A 19765-nucleotide genomic window follows, 5' to 3' on the forward strand; every position below is an offset into this window, starting at 1 on the left:
ATTCCTGATTTCTTGAGGAGGCTTTAGATATTTCAAGGCTCCTCATCCTCCTTGTTAAAACTGACAGTCGCCCACAGTTGGTAGGTATGTTCTGCAATGCTCTCCTCCTAGCAGGCAGCTAGGCAGCTCTTGCCAAAACTTCCCACACCAAGCTATATTTACCATCTGTGCTACCGAGGTAGAGAAAATGTGTGAGCAGCAGTGTCAGAGATGGCCTGTTTGTGCTCTGAAATAATCCTGCTTTGCCTCCTAAATGTAGAAGGTCTCATTATTTGCACAGGGGCAACGTCACTGACTGATGAAAACCTTATGTACCTTCTAGCTATAATACATGCCGCTGTTTTGTGGTTTTACATGGAAAAAGGTGCAGGTTTTGAGACACATATCATTGGCTACCGATATGTTGCTCGTTGGACAGTTGTCTTTATGAATCTTTATTGACAGCACCTTTGAACTCTAGAAAGAGACTGATTGAAAGAGATTTCAAAGAGCCTATATTGCGCACATTTATAAGTTTATAGTTTGCCTTTCAGGATCTACTACAATACGTTTACATGCTTCAATGTTCAGCTGTACATTGTCGCAGCATCACTTCTCTTTCTCTAATTGAAATGCTTTATTTTAGCTCCTGAAAAGCCCAGTCTGCTCTGATTGGTTGGCTGGCTGGATGAAAGCGAGATGAAACTGGTTATGTGTCACGATACACAAATCAGTACAGAGAGATGTAGCAGCTCTGGTAAGGAAACAATGACAGACCGTGAGAAGATGCTCATTCTTTGTTGCTAGGCGGTCGTTATGCAAATATGTTACAAGGTCATGTCGATAAGTAATAGAAGAAAAGCCGAGATTGAAAACCTTGTGTTTAAGAAAGGCAAGGAGCAGTGATTTCTGAGGAAGAAAATCACTCTCTTTGGTGTGGACAACCCAACAGCACAATATGGCCTCTTCAATACTGACTTTTTTCATGAAACTATTCCTACCACAGAGAGAAGCCTATAACATAATGGTAGATTACAGTAAACAACAAGGTCTTTTAGTAATTAGTATAACTTAGAAAAGAACTGAGGTACTAAAAATTCACATGAATTCAAGTTTTTTTCATTGCCATTTTTCGTCTCTTACTAAATGAATAAATGAACGTTTTCTTCATAATATCATTGAAATTCATGGTGCAGACACAAACCAACACTTAAAACATTAAAAGTTATCATCCCTTTGTATCCTTGTTTTCATGCTTCTCTACAAAGTCCTTAAAGTCTTTTTTGAAAAAGGACCTTCGGGAAACCTGGTAAATTATAGAAAAAGGTGTCAGGGAAGCTAAATAAAACAAACTCTATAAAAGGAGTAGACTTGAGCAATAAAATACATCAACAACATCGCTGATGGAATATGCGTGACAGTAATCTGTTCTGACTAAATGCCTTTATGTGTGAGGAGGGGCAGAAAAAGTTAAATGAAGTCTGGAACAGGAAAGCATGCCTAAGTGGATCATTAATGCATAAAGTATGGTGGCGAGGCCCATTAAGAGTTTATGCCGGGCTGAGGGGAGAAAGAAGACTGAAAGACGCCCGGGACTAGGCTAGCGAAGCTAAGTGTATCATTTATAGTCACGTTGGCAGGAATCGCATTAATAAATGCAGCTGCTGGGGATAAGTTACACTGCTAACTGCCTTCTGCCTGAGCCTGAATCAGCTATTTGCTTCTAGATGTGACAGGATGAGAGGACGAGGCTGACAGAAAAGAAATGAAAGGGTGACAGAGAGATAAACATAACGCGAGAGATGGGGTCAGTGTTTGACAAATGATGTCTTTGCAATCACTTGCACACCAATGTCTCTGAAGTGCACTCTATTCTTCTCAGTGTCTTCTGCACACATACAGAAACCTGACAAGCCGAGTTTCAGCAGCATCACTTTGCGTTTGATTTGTTCTATTACTGCACTGCTGCTTCAATAGACCAATCAGACGTTGAGGCTACGGAGTTTAAAAGAGGGTAAGAAGGAGCAGAGCCTCCTTTTCTATCACATAAAATGAAGACTGTGACATGAATAAGAGTGAGGAGAGAAAAATGGAGAAGATTTGTGTGAATAGTCAGACGAACAGAGGTGGAAAACTGTGAATAGCTGAAGGACAGAAGAATAAAAAATTGCAACTCAAAAGGTGAGCTGGTGCCATCTATGCTGAGAAACCTCACTGACACAAGTCCAGAAAGTTTACTTTAGTCATGCACAAGTTAAAAAGCATAAATGTTTGTCTAAATCATAAGAAAAAAACATCACTGCCCATATTTTTTCACAGTAAGATAAAAATGCATAAGTGAAGCCAAGTTTAGGCTTCAGATCAAGAAAAAAATTAAAATGCATATTGTCTTGCATCTCGCAGTCAATTCTGCCTGATTTACCTTCACAAACTTCAAAATCATAGTTCTTTTCTTCTTGGTTATCCATACGCTCAAAATAACTCTCCAATGACTCATCAAACCACAGTTGAAAGGAGTCTAACTTGCAGCGGAAAGAAAGTGCACAAGGGTTATTTCCTTGAACTCCTCATGAAACGCGTTGATTAACTGTCTGCACCGGAGATCAAACCACTCATCTACCTGATGGAAAGGGTCCCTCCTCATGTTCCGGCTGGCCAGCGGCTCATCAAAAGGGAACACCACCGAGTAGTTTTTAGCATACGACTCGTGGCTCCTCTCTCTGATCCAGCGGTTGTTGCCTGTCAGCGAGTTATGAAAGCGCCTGAGACAGGAGGGAGAGCATTTCAAGTAAACGAACGTTCATTAAGAGTCACAATCAATTACTTCATGTTAACTCTGGTTCTGGCTGCCTGAGGACAAAAACGCTAAACTTAGGCCTTCGTATGTTCGTGTGCATAGATGTACCTGATGTCGTATCCGTACATGTCCTTTTCGGGGCGGCCATGTATGACCCAGTGAGCCAGCTCTCTGCCGCAGCCTCCTCCCAGCATCATACCTGACACAGAAAAGAGCAGAGACGATGCAGAAATTGTTGAACAGCATCCCCTAATCACATTCAGTTTAGCTCCTGCTGAGATAATAAGTTTGCTAATCAGTTTAAAAATCAATTGCTGAAGTCATTTAATAGGCAAAACAATTCCTCTGGGTTTTGGGCAGAGACTGCAACCAGGTTTTCTCCCTCTTTTGTTGCCACCGTGAAGGTTTTATGACCTGCTTTGTTAATTGGGGTTGCACTTACCCACGTATAATAGACATTCTTGTTTATTAAACTGTCAGAAATAATAGGTAAAGCATAGATTTCTGCCACATAGGGTCACACAGACTCACGAGCTTCAGTGGGCGTGGACTGATCATGCTTAGTGTTGTGGAACCTATAGCTACTTTCATTACCAGTAAGCCTGTTCATGGTTAATTGTTTTGCAATTGAAATGTCAGACAAAATGCAAAACATGACACTGCTATATCAGATAGCCTAGATATGTTGTGCACTGGACAACTCATGATGACTGTTAATAAAAGATGACTGTTACGTGCAAAAAAAACACCAAAAAACAGAAAACAATTCTTCAAAAAAATACACATTTTTATCCTTCTTTTGCCAAATACTGGGTCCAACAAACAAGGACCAGATGGGAAATTAAAGTGGAAAATCTCAACAAGAAATAGGGGCTCGCCTCCCTTCTCACTCCCCTACAGTATTGCCTGTCTGGAACACTGTGAGAAAGTCTCATTAAGTTGGAGAAGAGAGAGAAAGAGGAGAGAAACCGGTGCAACGGAGCAGCTTTGTCCTCTGCCACAACCTCTATATGTCATATGAGCTACACAGGATTGTTCTGACCTTTGTTCCATCGTTTGACCCTTTGCTCACAGGAGCCCCTGAGCAATCTGACCTCATCATCTGCACCCAACAGCTGCAGCGTTCTGTTCCAGCCCAGCCAACAAACAAACACTGGCAATTCAATATTTCATCCATCCTGTCCCAAAACTGCCGGGTTAATGAGCTGGGCCCCTTTTAGCAACCCCCTGCTTGTGTCGTGTCGCTGCTATTTTGCATATATCACGTCTGTGTGTGTGTGTGTGTGTCTGCGCATGCACGAACACAACAACATCGATATGCAGCAGCACGAGCAGTGTGTCCTTGCATCCCTCCTTCCTCCCTTCCGTCTCCATCTCTCACAGCGTCCCCTGTATCTCTCATTACTTCAATCATCTGCAGGCACCGTCACTCCGAGCCTGGGTGGACATTTGAATGGCTGGATGGATGTGTGGGTGCAGGGATGGAGAGACGCAGGGAGGGAGGAGGGTGAGACGGGGATGATGGAGTTCTCCCAAGACAATGTGGAGACAACCGGCAAGGCGAGGTGGCACTGATAAATGTCACCCACACTGATGTGCGAGCTCGTATCTGCATGTAAACTCTCATGCTCGTGTTTCCCCCTCATCCTGTCATTCTCCCCCTCTACACCTTTTTAGTACTTCCCCTGTCCTTCCTCGTACTATATGTGTCTTGCTCCGCTGCTGAATAGCTCATGCTCTGCAAATACTGTCTCCTTTCGCTGTCGTTGTGTATCACCCTCTCTGTATATTCTGCATGGCTCTCAGATTCCTACTCTCTGCTGACATTTACAGTGACGCTGCTGGCAATTCCACAGATGCTTTTGGGTCAATATATAATTGCAGGACTTTTTGTAACATAGTTGACAGGTATCATAGTTGACATTTTTGCTGTTTTCAGGCCTAAAATCAACATGGCCACTTATAACCAAACACCACATGGCATTTTTACAGAAAGATTCTTCTAAATATTATATATACAATTGAGTAAAATTGAAATTGAAAGTTATTTCTAAAGATATTGTAGTAAACCTGTTGACTACTTTATATTAAATAAGTCAGAAAGCCTTGGAGTCTGGCCAGTCTATTCTTCAGGAGGAAATGACATCATATGGAGCAGGTCATGTGATCTGGAATTAACACACTTCCTTGAGAGGTGTTTTTGTAATGGGGAACTTAGTTGAAAGTGATTTCTGGGACACAGATACAATTTGTTATTTTTCATATAAAAGTTGATATAAAGAAATATCTGTCATGATTATCTCAAAGATCACAATCAAAACAATTTCTGATTAAGCTCATTTTAATATTGTTTAGCTAATTAGAAGGTGGTTGTTATTAAATTGTGACAGTTATTTAGTTGACATTTTAGTGATATCCAGTCATTTTTATTAATAAATGATCGTTTCCATAATAAATAATTATGTAATTTGTAAAAAAAAAAACAGTTGTTTTTTATTTTTAACAAAAATGTATGTAAGATATATCCCATGTACTTCAAAAGTCCCTCAATTATATGTTGACCCTTTTTAAACAGGGATGAAACACACACTTTTACTTATTCTTTTCCAGTACACTATTTAAATAATTGAAACGAGAGTCGGCGTTGGATTAAAAACTCTTCCCTTCTTGCAATCCTCATTTTCAGCTTGTCTACACAGTCAAGCTCTCCAATTAAATTGTGTTTTTGGGAAATATGTCCCTTCACTCTCTTGCCAAGACTTAGACTGATTCCAATCTTCTCTCTTATATGAAGCCAGATCCTGGAGATAGAAAATCCACAGAGCAACACAGGTAAAGCTCCCTCAATAATGCTAACTGTTTTCACATCTTTCCAGTCTCTATGCTATAGTATCAATATATTTATCTACCTCTCAGACAGACAATAGTATTTCCAAATGTTCCTATTCATTTGAAAGGTTAGAGCTACAACAGCAAGGTCTTTGACTGTAAATATATTCGGATGCGTGATGATATCTGCATCATCGTCGATAACGGCTAATAAAGAATTTAAAATGTCAGCATTGATGGGCAGATAACGCCTGTCTGGTTCAAAGATTACAATTTAAGGTTTAGAAATGGTACACAAAATAAATGTGGCCCATTTTACATGTAAGCTGAAGCAGTTTTCTTACTGAGGATGAATGCACACTGTAATCTGAGAGTTCTGAACGGAGTCTCTCTGGATTCATTTAAGAAGTTTCTACTGTGCAACGACCAGTGTATGTAAACTTTTATTCACAACTGTACATTTGCAAAGCATTTTATTGTATATATGCCTCAGCCAGAGGGCATCACAGCAGGAGTATAGATTTTAATATGTTAATTGTGTGTGTAAATATGAGCATATATCAGTACTGAAATATGCATTTTATCAGCATATTGGACAATGGCAAAAATCCAATATGGTGCATCACAGGATTTAAATTTTAAAAAAGTAAATCCTGACTACATTTAATCGCCGCTGAAATACTGTAACTTTGACATCTCGACTCACTTCACTTTCAGATGAACCTCACAGCTCACAGAGATGAGCCTGTTTCGGTCCACTGCTCCTGTCTTTTACTTCTTTTGTCTGCAAGAATTCAAACTAGCTCCTCTTCAAAGCTCAGACCATCATCATCAAACCTCCCATTTAGCTCTTTATCATCCACCAAAGCACACCTACAAGGACGAGCTCCTGCTGCTTTTTGCATCAGTGACTCTACCTTTGCATGGCGTACATCCTTAAACACGGGCAATTTTCTCTACCTTATACTGTGAAGAAAAGCCTCACCTAAGCAGAAAACTACATAATGAGGTGCCGTTACTGTGATTATGAGGAAAGCGGTGATGCAGCTGACCTGGGTTAGAGGTGCTGCAGTTAAAAGCAACAAAAGAAGCATAATCAATAGCAAAGTAAATAAATGCACTGCAAGCTAAATGTTCAGCGTGGCGGTTTTGACAAAAGAATATGTAACCAAAGGTTGCTAGGCAACCAATACAACTTGTAGCAGTCAAAAGACTTACTGACTGCTCGGAAACCAAAATTAAACCCTGCAAGGGAGGCAAGTTAATAATTTATTGTGCATTCAATGATGGATTTTCTTTTTTGGTAAATGTGAATCTATTAACTTTGACCCCGTGGTTTCCGAAATATCCCTCCTCTCATGACCTGCCTTGAACCAAGTGGGCCGAACGAATGAAAATATGAAACTGGCAGAAGGTTGTTTTCTTGCAGTGCGACACAGACAGAAGAAGAAAGAGCGACAGATGGAGAGAGGCTGAAAACGGAACGACGTGGAAAACAGTGGACATGGCCGAGCAACATGGATCCTGAGTGGAAGAGTGAGGCAGAGACAGGTGGATGTGGACCATCACTGCTGTGCCTGGTCAGTGGAAGGACACTGATTATCAAATCATTCTTTACAAGGTATAATACTGGCGACACTGGACCCATTTCAATGAGCTCAGTCCCAGCATGACATTTTAAAATACTACAGACTAAAGGACGAGCAACTGTTTATCCACCTTCGCTCAAGGAGAAATGCCTTCATTTGGTTAATTGTGAAGAAAAATTTTAATTCGAGCTTTAAAGAAGAGTGGATTTTAGAAAATGTTTTAGTCTATAACTCAGGAAAAATTCTCCAAAAATTCTAATCTAAAGTCCAAGGTGATGTCTGCAATTATTTAGATTTGTTGATGATTTCATAACAGAGGAAGAGTTTCAAATGCTAGGGTGGTTAATATTTGGAATTTTGGTTCATAAACTAAATAAACCACAAATAAATGATCATATTTAATGGCGGTTAATGTTAAGCTGGCCACAAAGCAACCTTTTTAGTTTCAAAGTGTATTAAAATTGCAGGTATGATGTGCGTTTTTATAGACTTTGAAGTTGTTTAAAGGCAGCTTTAAGAGAGCTGTGATAAGAAACAAGAAGAATCGTTGTTAAGTGACTACTATACAATAAATAACTGATTAATAATAACAATAATAACATTGTATATGGTATATATGAGCTAACATCACTATAAGATGTTGTGAAGGGTATTCTGGGATACAGGTTGCTGTTTTTTTGACAGGTGGTCATTCACACTCATGGAAATTTGAACATGTCACTCTGGTACTAAAGTTATTTCACTGGCTTCAAGCACAGAATAACCTTTAAAATCCTTGTAATAGTCTATAAAACACCTAATCGTTTGGCTCCTCAGGACGTCTCTAACTTCACCCAGATAAAAATGGTAGATTTTCATTTGGTTAAAAAAGAAGTGGTGCATTATTCTGGAATAAACCTCTTTTTGCAAAAGTTACAGTCTATATCTTGAGGAAAATAGTACAAAAAAAATATTTAAAGTCCAAGGTGGTGTCTTTAATTATTTGTTTTGTTTGTCCAGCAGTCCAAAACTCAAGGATATTCAATTTATACCGATTTCATAATACAGAAAGGCTGATAGTGGAACCAGTGTCTCACATGTGAAGGCTGTTGCTAGTAAATTCTTGACTTTTTGGTTCATAAATTGCATAAACCATAACTAAAAACCAGCACAATTAATTGCAATTAATTTTCCTACAATTGACTCAATGCTTAACAACACAATAATTTCAGCACTGACTAATTGGAAAAGCAACACAGGTCCAGTATGGAAGAGACATGAAAGGATTGTGCAGCTCAGATATGGGAGTGTATGAGCTCCCGTTACCCTTCCAGTAGATAACAGCACACTACAATCAGAGTGATGGACAGAATGTTTGGTGGATAAGTGGTTGGGGAATAAGAGAGCGAGGAGGAGGTGCTCATGAGCAGCAACAAGCAGGCATCAATTTGCAAGGATCCAACTACACATCTGAAGCATTAAAAAAAAGAGAGAGAGAGAAAGAAGGCGGCCTGTGTGAGCGTTGAGAGCTCCGTGCTGCCCACACATAAGGACTCCACCTCTCAAGCTTTTGTCAGAACAACTCAAGAGCCAGACCCCGTAGTCTTCTGAGGAAAAAGCTTTCTTTCAACTGCCTATTAATGCTTATGGTTATTGCTTTACCCTTTACGCCCCCTCACTCTCTGTGTTTTTCAGGGATACATTTCTTCTTGTCTAATGTCAAAGGTAAGCTCATCTTTGAGGGAAGTAATGGAGTGACTTGGGTTGTTTGTGCATGTATTTGTGTGTGTCTCCATGGGCTCTGAAGAATGAAAACTATTCCATTATTCATTTGATGCCTTGAGAGCATCTACAGAGATGGGTGAAGACTGGGTTCATAACCATGCTTTGACCATTTTACCTTTTTACCCTACATTCAACCATATATTTTCATTTTTTAGACCTGTCTAGCTCTATCATTTTATAGATTCCTCAAGGATGAAGTTTAATCTAGGGCTGTCAAAATTAAAGCGTTAATGGGGATTAATCCATGATCATGATTAATTTGATTCAAAATTTTAATGTAATTAACCCATCTGCAGCATACAATGACTCAAAATCCCAGAATCAGAGTATTCGGATCTCAAAATTAATATTCGGATACCACCACAACGACCAAATATTCAGATATTCAGGTCCAGCCCTAATCGAATCATGATTAATCAAAATTAATCCACACCAACCCTGTGATTAATCTGATTAAACATTGTAATCGTTTGACAGCACTAGTTTAAACCACAAATTGTCTGAAGATATAGTACATTTAGTGATATGTATCATTTGTTTTAGGTGAGTTTATGAAGCTAGTTTCTCTTTTCCATGCGTTTCTTCAAATCTCTCGCCATGATTTCCTTTGGTCTTTCCATCACTGAGAAACATACCAGCACTGTTGAAGCCGCAGCCCAGGAAGTAACCTCTGACCTCTGGAGCTTCTCCCATCAGAGGCTTATGGTCTGCTGTGAATGATTCTGGAAAGACAAATAGAAAGAACTTTGTAGATAAAAGTGTCAAAAAATGAGAGACACGCAACTGTACCACAGAGGTGACATATCTTTCCCCGATATTAATTTGTGCAGCAGTTTTGGTGATATTTATAATATTTTGCTTTTCTCCTCGTCTCATTATTGTCTTTTGGGCAAGAACACATTCACAGTATTATTTAATTGGTGAGAGATAAGGATTGCAAAGTGAAATTCAGTAATTACATTCTCATTTCTAACACGCCTTCAAATCAACATTCTGTGGGATGAATTATTTACCGTCTTAGTGGGTTGATGTGAATTGAATTTTGTCCCCATCTCCAGTTGACAGACTGGTGTAGAAAGTGTTGGTTTGGAAGGTGATATAGAAGTGTGGGGAGGCATTTAAATTCTACCAAAACATCAGAATGGTGACTTGTCTGAATTCAAAATCGATCTTCTCTATATGTTGTGTTGGAAAATTGGTAAACAAACATTCATTATCTAGATTTGTTCAGAGGAGGAAAACAGACAACTTCCGAAGAGCTGCAGCTCAACTGACAACCTCCAGGGCTGAAAAATTAAACACCGAAAACTGCAGTTCCTCAAATGGCCACATGAGGCTGGCTCTAAAAGTGAGTCAGTCCGAATAAACCCCCCTGTTTAAGTGCTCAACTTTACAGCAACATTAAACATGTGTCCAGCTTAATGCAAATACGATTTTGGTCTCTGTGACTAATTTCAGTGTTTATGACGACTGTAAGGTTGGTGAACGTTTACAGAAGTCATTAATTTAAACTGTATTAAGATTTAAGGTTATGCATAATTAAGGGCGTGTCTGGTTTGAATGGCAGGTGGGTGCAGTAATAGACAGTCAGTGGCTCAGAGATGTCTGATGATGGCCAGAACGACCACCCTGAGCTTTGAAATCGTACTTTAGGAAATCCATGGGTGACGTGACAGAAAGCTGGTCCACATTTATATATGGTCAGCAATGCAGAATTAAAACAAAGTTACCAGCTTGTTAGCAGGAAATACCTCAATGCTGGCCCTTTTTTGTTTCAAGATGTCTAAAAACTATCGCGGGGATCTTTAGTTTTGGAGACTCTGAAGCTGTTTAATGACAGCTTTGGCAAATCTGTGCTAAGAAACAAGAGAAATCCCTTTTCAATAACTAGTATATATATTTTGTACAGAAATATGGCTTTAATATATAATACTGTGACAGGTATTTGGAGATACAGGTAGTTCTTTTTTGTGTCAGGTGGTCATTCATATTTCTGTAACCCTTTGATATGCAGTGTCAAGAGATACCCATTTTCCACTGGATTTGGGTCACTTTTCACCAATGTTGCGCATCAGAGTGTTAAATTTAAACAAGTCACTCTGTCACTGGCTCCAGGTACAACACAAAATCACCTTTAAAATCCCTCCAATAGTCTATAAATCCCCTAATAATTTGGCCCCTCTGTACATCTCTGACTTGCTTATTGATTACAACTCAAGCAGGTCATCAGGAGGATGTGTCTTATGGTGTCTCATGAGTTAACACCAAGCCTTTTTTTAACATTTATTACAGTGGAAACTGGACTAAAGATTGGTGTTAAAAATGACATTGCAAATCACATCGCAACACCTGTCAGGAAAACTGAAATTAGATATTTCCCCCCAAATTATTCCACCCAGAATTAGATCCAAGTCTGGTGAAGGTGCTTTTAGCTACTGTGGTCCTGCATTCCTGAGCAGATGCCCACCTACTTAAATGACTGGTTTCACTATCAAAAGCAAACTTTCCTTTATGTCCAGCCTATGACAAGTTACTATGTGTGTTTGCATGTCTGTGTGAAGGGCTTGTTTCTCATATTGTTTGTTATATGTGCGCTTTGAACAGGGGGTTCTGTTTGATGTGTTTTGCAGAGTGGAACATTTATTGTACATCCAGGCTTGTGCATTAGTAATACAGATTCTGCATTTCACTCATCATGATCTCATTTATGTCGTCTATGTTTCCTATTTTCTCATGTTAATGCTGGTATAAATGTACATTTTGTCGTTTCATGTAAAGCACATTGAGTGTAACAGCTGTAATGAAATGTGCTACATAAATAAAATTGCCGCTGCCATTTAGGGAGTTTTAAATTAATCCCGTTTACAGCACCTGTGACACTAATTAGGCCCTATGTAACAGAGAGAAAGGTTCATACGTATAATGTATAAGTAATATAATTGCCCCATTGAGCTGAACAGGAAGAGAGGGAGCTCCAAGGTCATGCTCCTCTTTTACTGAGGCTAAAGCACACGTTCATTATCTCCCATATGCATACACACATTCATGTTATTATACGTGTGAATACGTTCATCAGCAACATTCACCTGCTGATTATGCCAAAAGAAAACACGTTCAACCTTTAACTGATCTACTTAACTGTATTTCTGCACATAAACAAACCCCTTAGGAGATGAAAACTACCAAAACATGTTTCTCTATGGGACATAGTAGGCTCCTTTGGAACTAATAACATTCTGATCATGGCTGAGATTTCTGCTCTATTCTGCCTTTGCTCTCCTCCACGATATGGTGGAGGACTCAGTAAGCTCATTCTGAAATGTCTTCGCTCAACGTGGCGTGAACACGAAATGAAACAACAGCTGAACTTAAAGTGAAAGGCCACAACAACATCACAGATATTGACTTCACACTCAGCTTGTCTTCCTCTATTTTGCCGTTTCTTTCAATCTCACTCAGATTTATTTTTAAGTTCCTCTGTTCTGTCTTTCACAAGTCCTGTCCTGTCCATATATTTGTGCATTTTTTGTTTTGTTTCTTTTTTTTATAAAACTGCACACCAGGTGTTGCTTGTCTCACCTCACAACATCATTGACTCTCCAAACGGCTGCATCTCAACATGATAATGAAAAATTCAAGTCGATACCGAAACCATCCAGCATGGCTGACAGTTCAGCTCACTCAGTCGGTTTGTCGACGTAGCATCGGCTGCGCAGGAAGTCAGGCTTGAGCTAATCAAACTATCTCCTCTACAAATAGGACACACAGCCTGCTAGTTTAGATATTCATGAGCGAGTGCAGTACGGGAGAGTGAATGAGATATTTTCACAGACAGATACATTTCACTTTTAAATTAGAATGTGTCCAATCTAAGACGTGTCATGAAAGTTGCTTGTTCCCCGCTGTAATGCATAATGTTGGAAGGAATTTGCAGGAAGGATTGCTTGAAGGATTTTCTCAAAAATTGATTTTTCCATGGAAGTGGTGTTACGGTCTGTCTGTATTTGTATTGTTTGTGGTGTGTTCAGACGGTCAAATTGTGGCCGTAGATGTAGTTTAAGGTTCATGTAAACGTCAGGGTTCGGCAGGTGGTGGTAATAGTTGGGGGTAGTGTTAGAGTAAAGGCCAATTCCTGCTGTCCGTATGTGGACCATGTGATGGAAATTCTGTCATCTGTCCAAGTCCAGGAGGGTCGACATCGACACCTCTACGGACATCCATGAGCAAGCCAAAATTTGTGACCATAAGCACGACACAAACTGTAAACACACCGACTGGGCAGAAAAATAAATGGTGCTCAAAGCAAATGCTTGTTTTGAGGAGAGGCTGTGTAGGGAGATTTTCCTTCATCCACACCTTTATATTTCATCTTTAGAAGAGTGGTAATGGAAGTAGTTGCAGTTGGACTTTGAAAGTGCTTTTAGTTGTACACGCTCTCCATCAACGGTGCCAAAACACTGTGGGAAGCTCCAAATTCTCCAGAAACCTTGCGCTATGTTTGCCCACTGTGCTCGGGATGGGAAGGAAACAAACTCCAAAGCAGGCTATTTCACAGCACTTGGCACACCTCAGGAATATTCAATGACGTGCTGCTACAGCCCAATCTGTAACTAGCCGCTACGTCCTGCAAAAAAGACAAAGTCAAGCCAGACGTCTACAGGAGACCGGTTTGTTTTTCTGTGTTCAATGCGAGGGGCAATCCAACCGTCTGCAGACTGACGTGTAGCCTATAGTTTGCACGGTGCATTGTAGCGTAAATAAAATCACGTATGTATCCACTGCACGTGCTCAAAATCTGCATTGGTCAGCACACCGGGATGTGGAAATAACAACAAGAAATGCAATACACCATGAAGCAATGTAAACACAACTGTATGCATTTGCGTGTTTGTGTACCTGGTCCACAGACGGTGGATTTAATGCCGGTTTGCTCCAGAACAGGAACTCTGTTGATTGCGCCCTCGATATGCTGCATGAATACATCCCAGTCCAGGTCAAACAGGCTGAAGGCAAACTTATCAGACACCTGGGAAATAAAACACACAGGAATACATGAGCCACTTTTTTCCTATGACCTTCTAAAACTGGCAAGGTTTTCTAATACTGGGAAAAAGGCAGCTGCATCTTGTAGGCTCATTTCTTGCCATGTTTAAAAAAAAACAACAAAAAAAAAAGAACAACAACAGCACACACACAGATTTTAAACTCATTTTCACACCGATTTCATGTTCCCAAATAAATTATGTATTCTGCTTGAGGAACACTCTGATCTTCAGAAACAGGGAGCACATCCAGTGAGAAAAATTTAAGGCAAAATTTGTAAGAAAATGCAAAACAGCAGCTAAAAATCCCACTAATGTAGACAACGGTGGGTATTTTTTGTATTTTGTACATTTCTTTCAAGATTTTACTCATTAATTTTATGCAAAATAAACACAGAAAAATTGACACAGAAATATTCAAAAATGAAAATTCTTCATTTGAATCTGGACAGTAATGTTTGATGTGAGTGCATCAACTCAACGCCAACTACAGTAAGACTACTGCGTCCCTTTTCCCTTTTCTTTTGACAAGAATACCGTCCGTCTATCACATGTGACTGTAGACAGTGAACTGTGGAAACAAGGCACACACTGAAGCCACACCACATGCCGTAGCATCTGTTGAATTGACTCTCAGCAGGGAAACATCTGTCAAATCACACCATGCCCTCTCAGTTCCTCGTCCAAGCCTTAATTTGCTCCCATCTGGGCTTCTGCAACTCCCTCCTTGTCAGTCGGACCGAAATGTAGCCTTTAGCTCCTACAACTCATGGCCAGCAGCGTGGACCGCCTTGCCTTAAAATCCTCCCCTCCTACACTAATCTGGCTGACTCAGGGGCATTCAAAATTGAAAAGTCCAGCACACGAGCTTGTGCTCTGTGCAGCAATTTTATCAGTCACGTATTTCTCTCTGTATTCTGGCAGCGACCCCATCATTGCTCCACTTCACTCTTCTCCGTCCTTGCTCTTTCGTAGTGAAATAAAATTCCCAATCCCTACAAAAAAAAAAAAATGAAGCACAATTTCTCAATCTATCAGAGGGGAGCTGCTTTTTTGATTAATAGTTGTCATATTCAACAAATCACACGGAATAACAGCCTTAACTTGCTCTCTGATATGCTAAATATAAGTGATTCTTTAAGTTAGAAGGCTCCAGTTAGGCAGGAGTGCTGGTGCATACTGAAAGGAGCTCCTGTGGCTTCACAATTAGCGTCAGTTGTGACACTTTCAGTTTCGATTAAGACTTGAATGTCACACGGATGTTTGAGCTGACGGTAGCCGCTTTCATGTGAAGAAAGAGTTCTGCATTATTACGGGGCGGCGACACTCGACGGGAGTATCTGAGGAGCGCTCTTTGTCCTAGACACCACACTTCTTCCAATCCCTCCCGAGCCATCAATCCCGCTCATCTTCACTCACTAGGCATCCTCTATTCTCTCCGTCTCCCTGCTAATTCTCCTTTCTGTATCTGCTCTTTCTTCCTCCCATCCGCCTCAAGACATCAAAGCAAATGCTCAGCTGCAGAACGAGAACAAAAGGAGACGTTTTCTGCACAAAGAGATCCTCTAAAATGTAAAACCACCGAGGAGTCTGGAAGCAAGCGAGCCGCCAGACGAAAGGACAGAAAGTCAGGAAGTCAGGCTGGCAGGCAGGAAGTTATTTGTCAATGCCCTGCAACAAAACAACGTCTGAAGCCTTTCATTTAATTGTGAATGGTACTGAATGGTCCAGGATTAACTTGGATTCTAGGACCACGTATTTAAAGGAATAAATGCCTCAAACCTGCCAGCCCACGTAAACTGCTATAAGAACATGTCCTTGAAGGAACGTACATATCCATTAAGACCAAGCCAACCTGTCAGTTCAAAGGCTTTTACAAGAATCCGTTCCCAAAGTCAACCCCCCCCCCCCACACACATCTTAAAGAATCAGTTGTTGCATAGAGCAACTGCCTGTACAATTACTTTTTATAGTTGCCAAAGTGTTGCTTGAATAATTGGTCCTCAAAGCCTCTTTCAATTTAAGCCTTTAACGGAAATACTTTGGTTTTAATGTTCCACTAAAAGAGATTTCACCACCAGCAGAGCTAAAAATACAAAGTTTGCGGTGGGTGGTGCTAAAAGAATAGGTATGGGTCATTAACATGAAATGGATTTATATCTCCTCAGGGGCATGTATTACACTCATCAATCTGCCTATTAGCAATGAAATATCTAGTGTGGAGGCAATAAGATATGCAAGATTTTAATGATGGATGACAACATAGCACCATTTTCATAACTTTACTTGCAGATACTCTAAAAAAAAACTTTTCAAATGCACTAGCATCGTCGCTATACAAGCCGTGGAAGTTCCAGGATTTGAGTTTTCTGTTTCAGTTTTAAATAATATAAACTAGTTCAGTGTAGGTGGGCACAACTTAATCTGACCTGAGAAAAATAGTCTGACCTGAATTTGATACCCAGCTCTTTCTACAGGACCTACCAAAGACACTGAATCCATTAGAGCCTGTCATTAGTGTAGAAAAACAATTGAAGTTATCATCTCTTTCTATTCAGCACAACTGCCTGGCCTCAGCAGATACTCCTCCACTGTCATTAAGTGCTTGCTCTAAGGGAACTGTTGGGTGTCTCTCCATAATACTATAAGGTCCTGACCTGAACATTTAAAGTGTCCTGAGATGACTATTCATACTTTTTATTTCTTTTAGTCATGCAAATGTGCAATATTAATGTTTTATCTCAAATGGAAAGCACCTTTACTTCACTTTTCCGTAGCTCTTAATGAGCTATATAAACAAGGATGACTTCACTTGACAGATACAGTACATATGAGGAGTGATCAGAAAGTTTAGAGACCCGTGTTGTATGTGTACAAGGTATTTTCGAATTCCCTTTCTATAGTGTACAGTCACTTTTTATTTATTGTGACTACTTTTATGGCGTGGTGGTTAGTACTTTCGCCTTGCAGCTACAAGATCCCTGGTTTGCGTCCCGGCCTTCCCAGGATCTTTCTGCATGGAGTTGGCATGTTCTCCCTGTTCATGTGTGGGTTTTCTCCAGGTACTCTGGCTTCATCTCACAGTCCAGAAACATGCTGAGGTTAACTGGTAATTCTAAATTGTCCGTAGGTGTGAATCTGAGACTGCTTGTTTGTCTGTATATGCAGCCCTGTGATAGACTGGTGACCTGTTCAGGATGTCCTCTACCTTCACCCTAAGTCAGCTGGGATAAGCAACCCTACTGAGGATTTGTGGTGTATAGATAATGGATAGATGACTACTTTTAACTTTTAAAGGAAAGTCCGACATTTTTGGACGCTCGTTAGTTTCCTTGAGAAAGTTAGATGTGAGGATTGATGCCACTCTCCCACCCACACGTCTCATGCCTCCACCCAAAACCAGAAATAGTCATATTGACATTTCGCTTTACGTAAGAGTTATGCAAACGAGATATGCTTTGGGTAACTAAGCCAGCCTTATGGTAGATATGTTTTATGTACTTTTGAACAGCGCCAGTTTGGCTGTTTCTGCTGTTTCCACTCCTCATGCTAAGCTAGGCAGCTGTCTCGTGGTTACAGACATGTAAGTGGTATCAGTCTTTTCATCTAGTCCTTGGCAACAAAGAAAATACACATATTTCCCTTCAATTTTAAAGTTTTACTTACATTTTTTGTCTGTCTTCTGAACTTTTATCTAGCAAAACTTTGATAAAGTTATTCTAACATATGATGTAGCTGCTTCACTCGAATAAAAGATCGGCGTTCTCTATTCTACTGCTGTAGAAAAGATTAGTGAACGCACAGAGTTTTGTAAACACCGTTATTAATACAGTTTGACCTCCAAGCTAATACAGCAGCAAGTATGAAGACACTGAAAAGAAAGAGGAGACTAAATAAGAGAGGAGGTCAAAATGACATAGAAAATGAGAAGTATATAAACAGGATTAAAGTTTATTCAGTTTCCTTATTGACATATTCGACTTTTTGTCCAACGGCAGACGTTATGTCATGACAATAACAGAAAATGAAACGGTTAATCATTTGACAGTATTCAAGCTTACCTCATCCCAGAAGATGGGGTTGTGCTCATAGCCACCCACAGACAGGGCATCACCTTGGAGTCGAAGGTACACTGACGCATCGTGGTCCCTGACATTTGGCATGTTCTGCAAAGAGTGAAGATTAAAATGGAAGGTTTCAGCAATCAGTGCATGAATTAGAGAGAACACGGTGTGCTGCAGGGGACAGCCAGATAAGGACATATTATGCAAAGTGTTTTCATTGTCGTTTTTTTCTATCGCAAATTATTTGTTTGGCCTTTAAACTGTGAAAAATCCATAATGCAACTTGATGAAGGATCAAACTTCATCTAAAAAAAAATAATAACTCTTCCAGCTACAAGTGAAAAATATTCTTTTGTAATGAATAGACAACATGTCTGAAGCTGGACCAGAAAATGCTTGGTTTTCTTATCCGATAATGGACTGAAACTATTGACAAAAATGTACTTTTCTTACAGCAAAGAAACCCACACCATTACAAAGCTGAAACAAAAGGAGACTACAATGGGTTAACGGTCACATTTTCCCATCCCTCCTCACATATTTTTAGATGGTATTTGGTGTTTTTGGCTCTTTATACTGGGACATATGTACAAGGAGGGAAATACAATATGGGACACAACAACCATAAAAATCTTTCCAGCAGCAGTGGTTCATACCATAATGAAGCACAGCACTTCTTTACGTCTCACTTTGGAGCTACTGACATACCATGAAATCTTCTTTCAGAAAAAACAGCACAGAGATGCATTCATCCCCTCGTGTGCCAGCAAATACTCTCACCCAAGTGTTTAATGAATGGTTACACTCTAAGTATGTTGTCTCATCTGTATTCATTCTGTCAGGAGGGGCTTTTTTCCTTCTCAAGTCAACTGGCTTTGCGGGTACAAAACCAAAATACCAGTGAACAAGCTGACATTTTAAAAACGGCTCTCCATGAATAACAAAAGCCAAACTGCTGCGTTGATTACAGTCTGGCAGCTTTACTCCATGTGATCAATACTGAACGCTGCACTACACTCCGTCCTTCAGGTTCACACACTAATGAAAACATCTAGCAGTTACTAAAAAGAAAAGCTGGTGTTTAAAAAAAAAAATAATGAAAGCAGCCTCCCAGGATAGAGACACCACACACCAAACACACGGTCAGCATGAAATGTTTGACCTGACAAGTTGATGGGAACAGATTTTGTGATGGCATCCAAGTGTGCGAGTGTGTCATTTTGTGTGTGGGCTGATGCCTGTGTACATGATGCAGCAGTAATGCCGGTTAAGCTCCTCTTAAACTACGTAACACGGAGAAGCGCTGACAGCCAGCCTAAAAACCACCAGCCTCTGGAGGATGAGCAGTCATGCTTGTGTACACTAACTAAATCTAACACACACAAGGCTCACAATCACAGAGCTACAGCCGGTCATGTACACAAACCATGTCTGACATGTGTTGCACAGTATACGTGCACAGTTGCCTCAGTAGTTTTCCCCGAACACACATATGTGTTCACACATACAACGGCTACAAACACAGCAATCTCCCTTATTCTCCTACACAAACAGCCACATCTCATTCCAACACACACTTAAAGCAGTCTGGAGCATTATGAGCTGGAATCTGTTTGGCCACAGTGCCCCCTGTTGGTTATAAAAGCTTAGTACAGACACATAAAGGAGTTCCTGTCTTTAAGGTGAATCAACAGCAACATT

General features: G+C 40.2%; 1 protein-coding gene across 1 annotated transcript in view; it reads right to left on the reverse strand.

Moving 5' to 3' along the window:
* Nucleotides 1–19765, reverse strand: part of sardh (sarcosine dehydrogenase) — a 57252-nt gene that overhangs the window by 27920 nt on the left and 9567 nt on the right. Inside the window, exons 8-12 of the mRNA XM_023267849.3 lie at nucleotides 18062–18166; nucleotides 13855–13984; nucleotides 9594–9680; nucleotides 2885–2975; nucleotides 2600–2741 (exon numbers count right to left, since the gene is read on the reverse strand). Of these exons, the coding sequence (XP_023123617.2) occupies nucleotides 2600–2741; nucleotides 2885–2975; nucleotides 9594–9680; nucleotides 13855–13984; nucleotides 18062–18166 (555 nt within the window). The remainder of the gene's footprint in view (nucleotides 1–2599; nucleotides 2742–2884; nucleotides 2976–9593; nucleotides 9681–13854; nucleotides 13985–18061; nucleotides 18167–19765) is intronic.

Source organism: Amphiprion ocellaris, chromosome 17 (assembly GCF_022539595.1).
Source record: "Amphiprion ocellaris isolate individual 3 ecotype Okinawa chromosome 17, ASM2253959v1, whole genome shotgun sequence".
NCBI classification, from domain to species: domain Eukaryota; kingdom Metazoa; phylum Chordata; class Actinopteri; family Pomacentridae; genus Amphiprion; species Amphiprion ocellaris.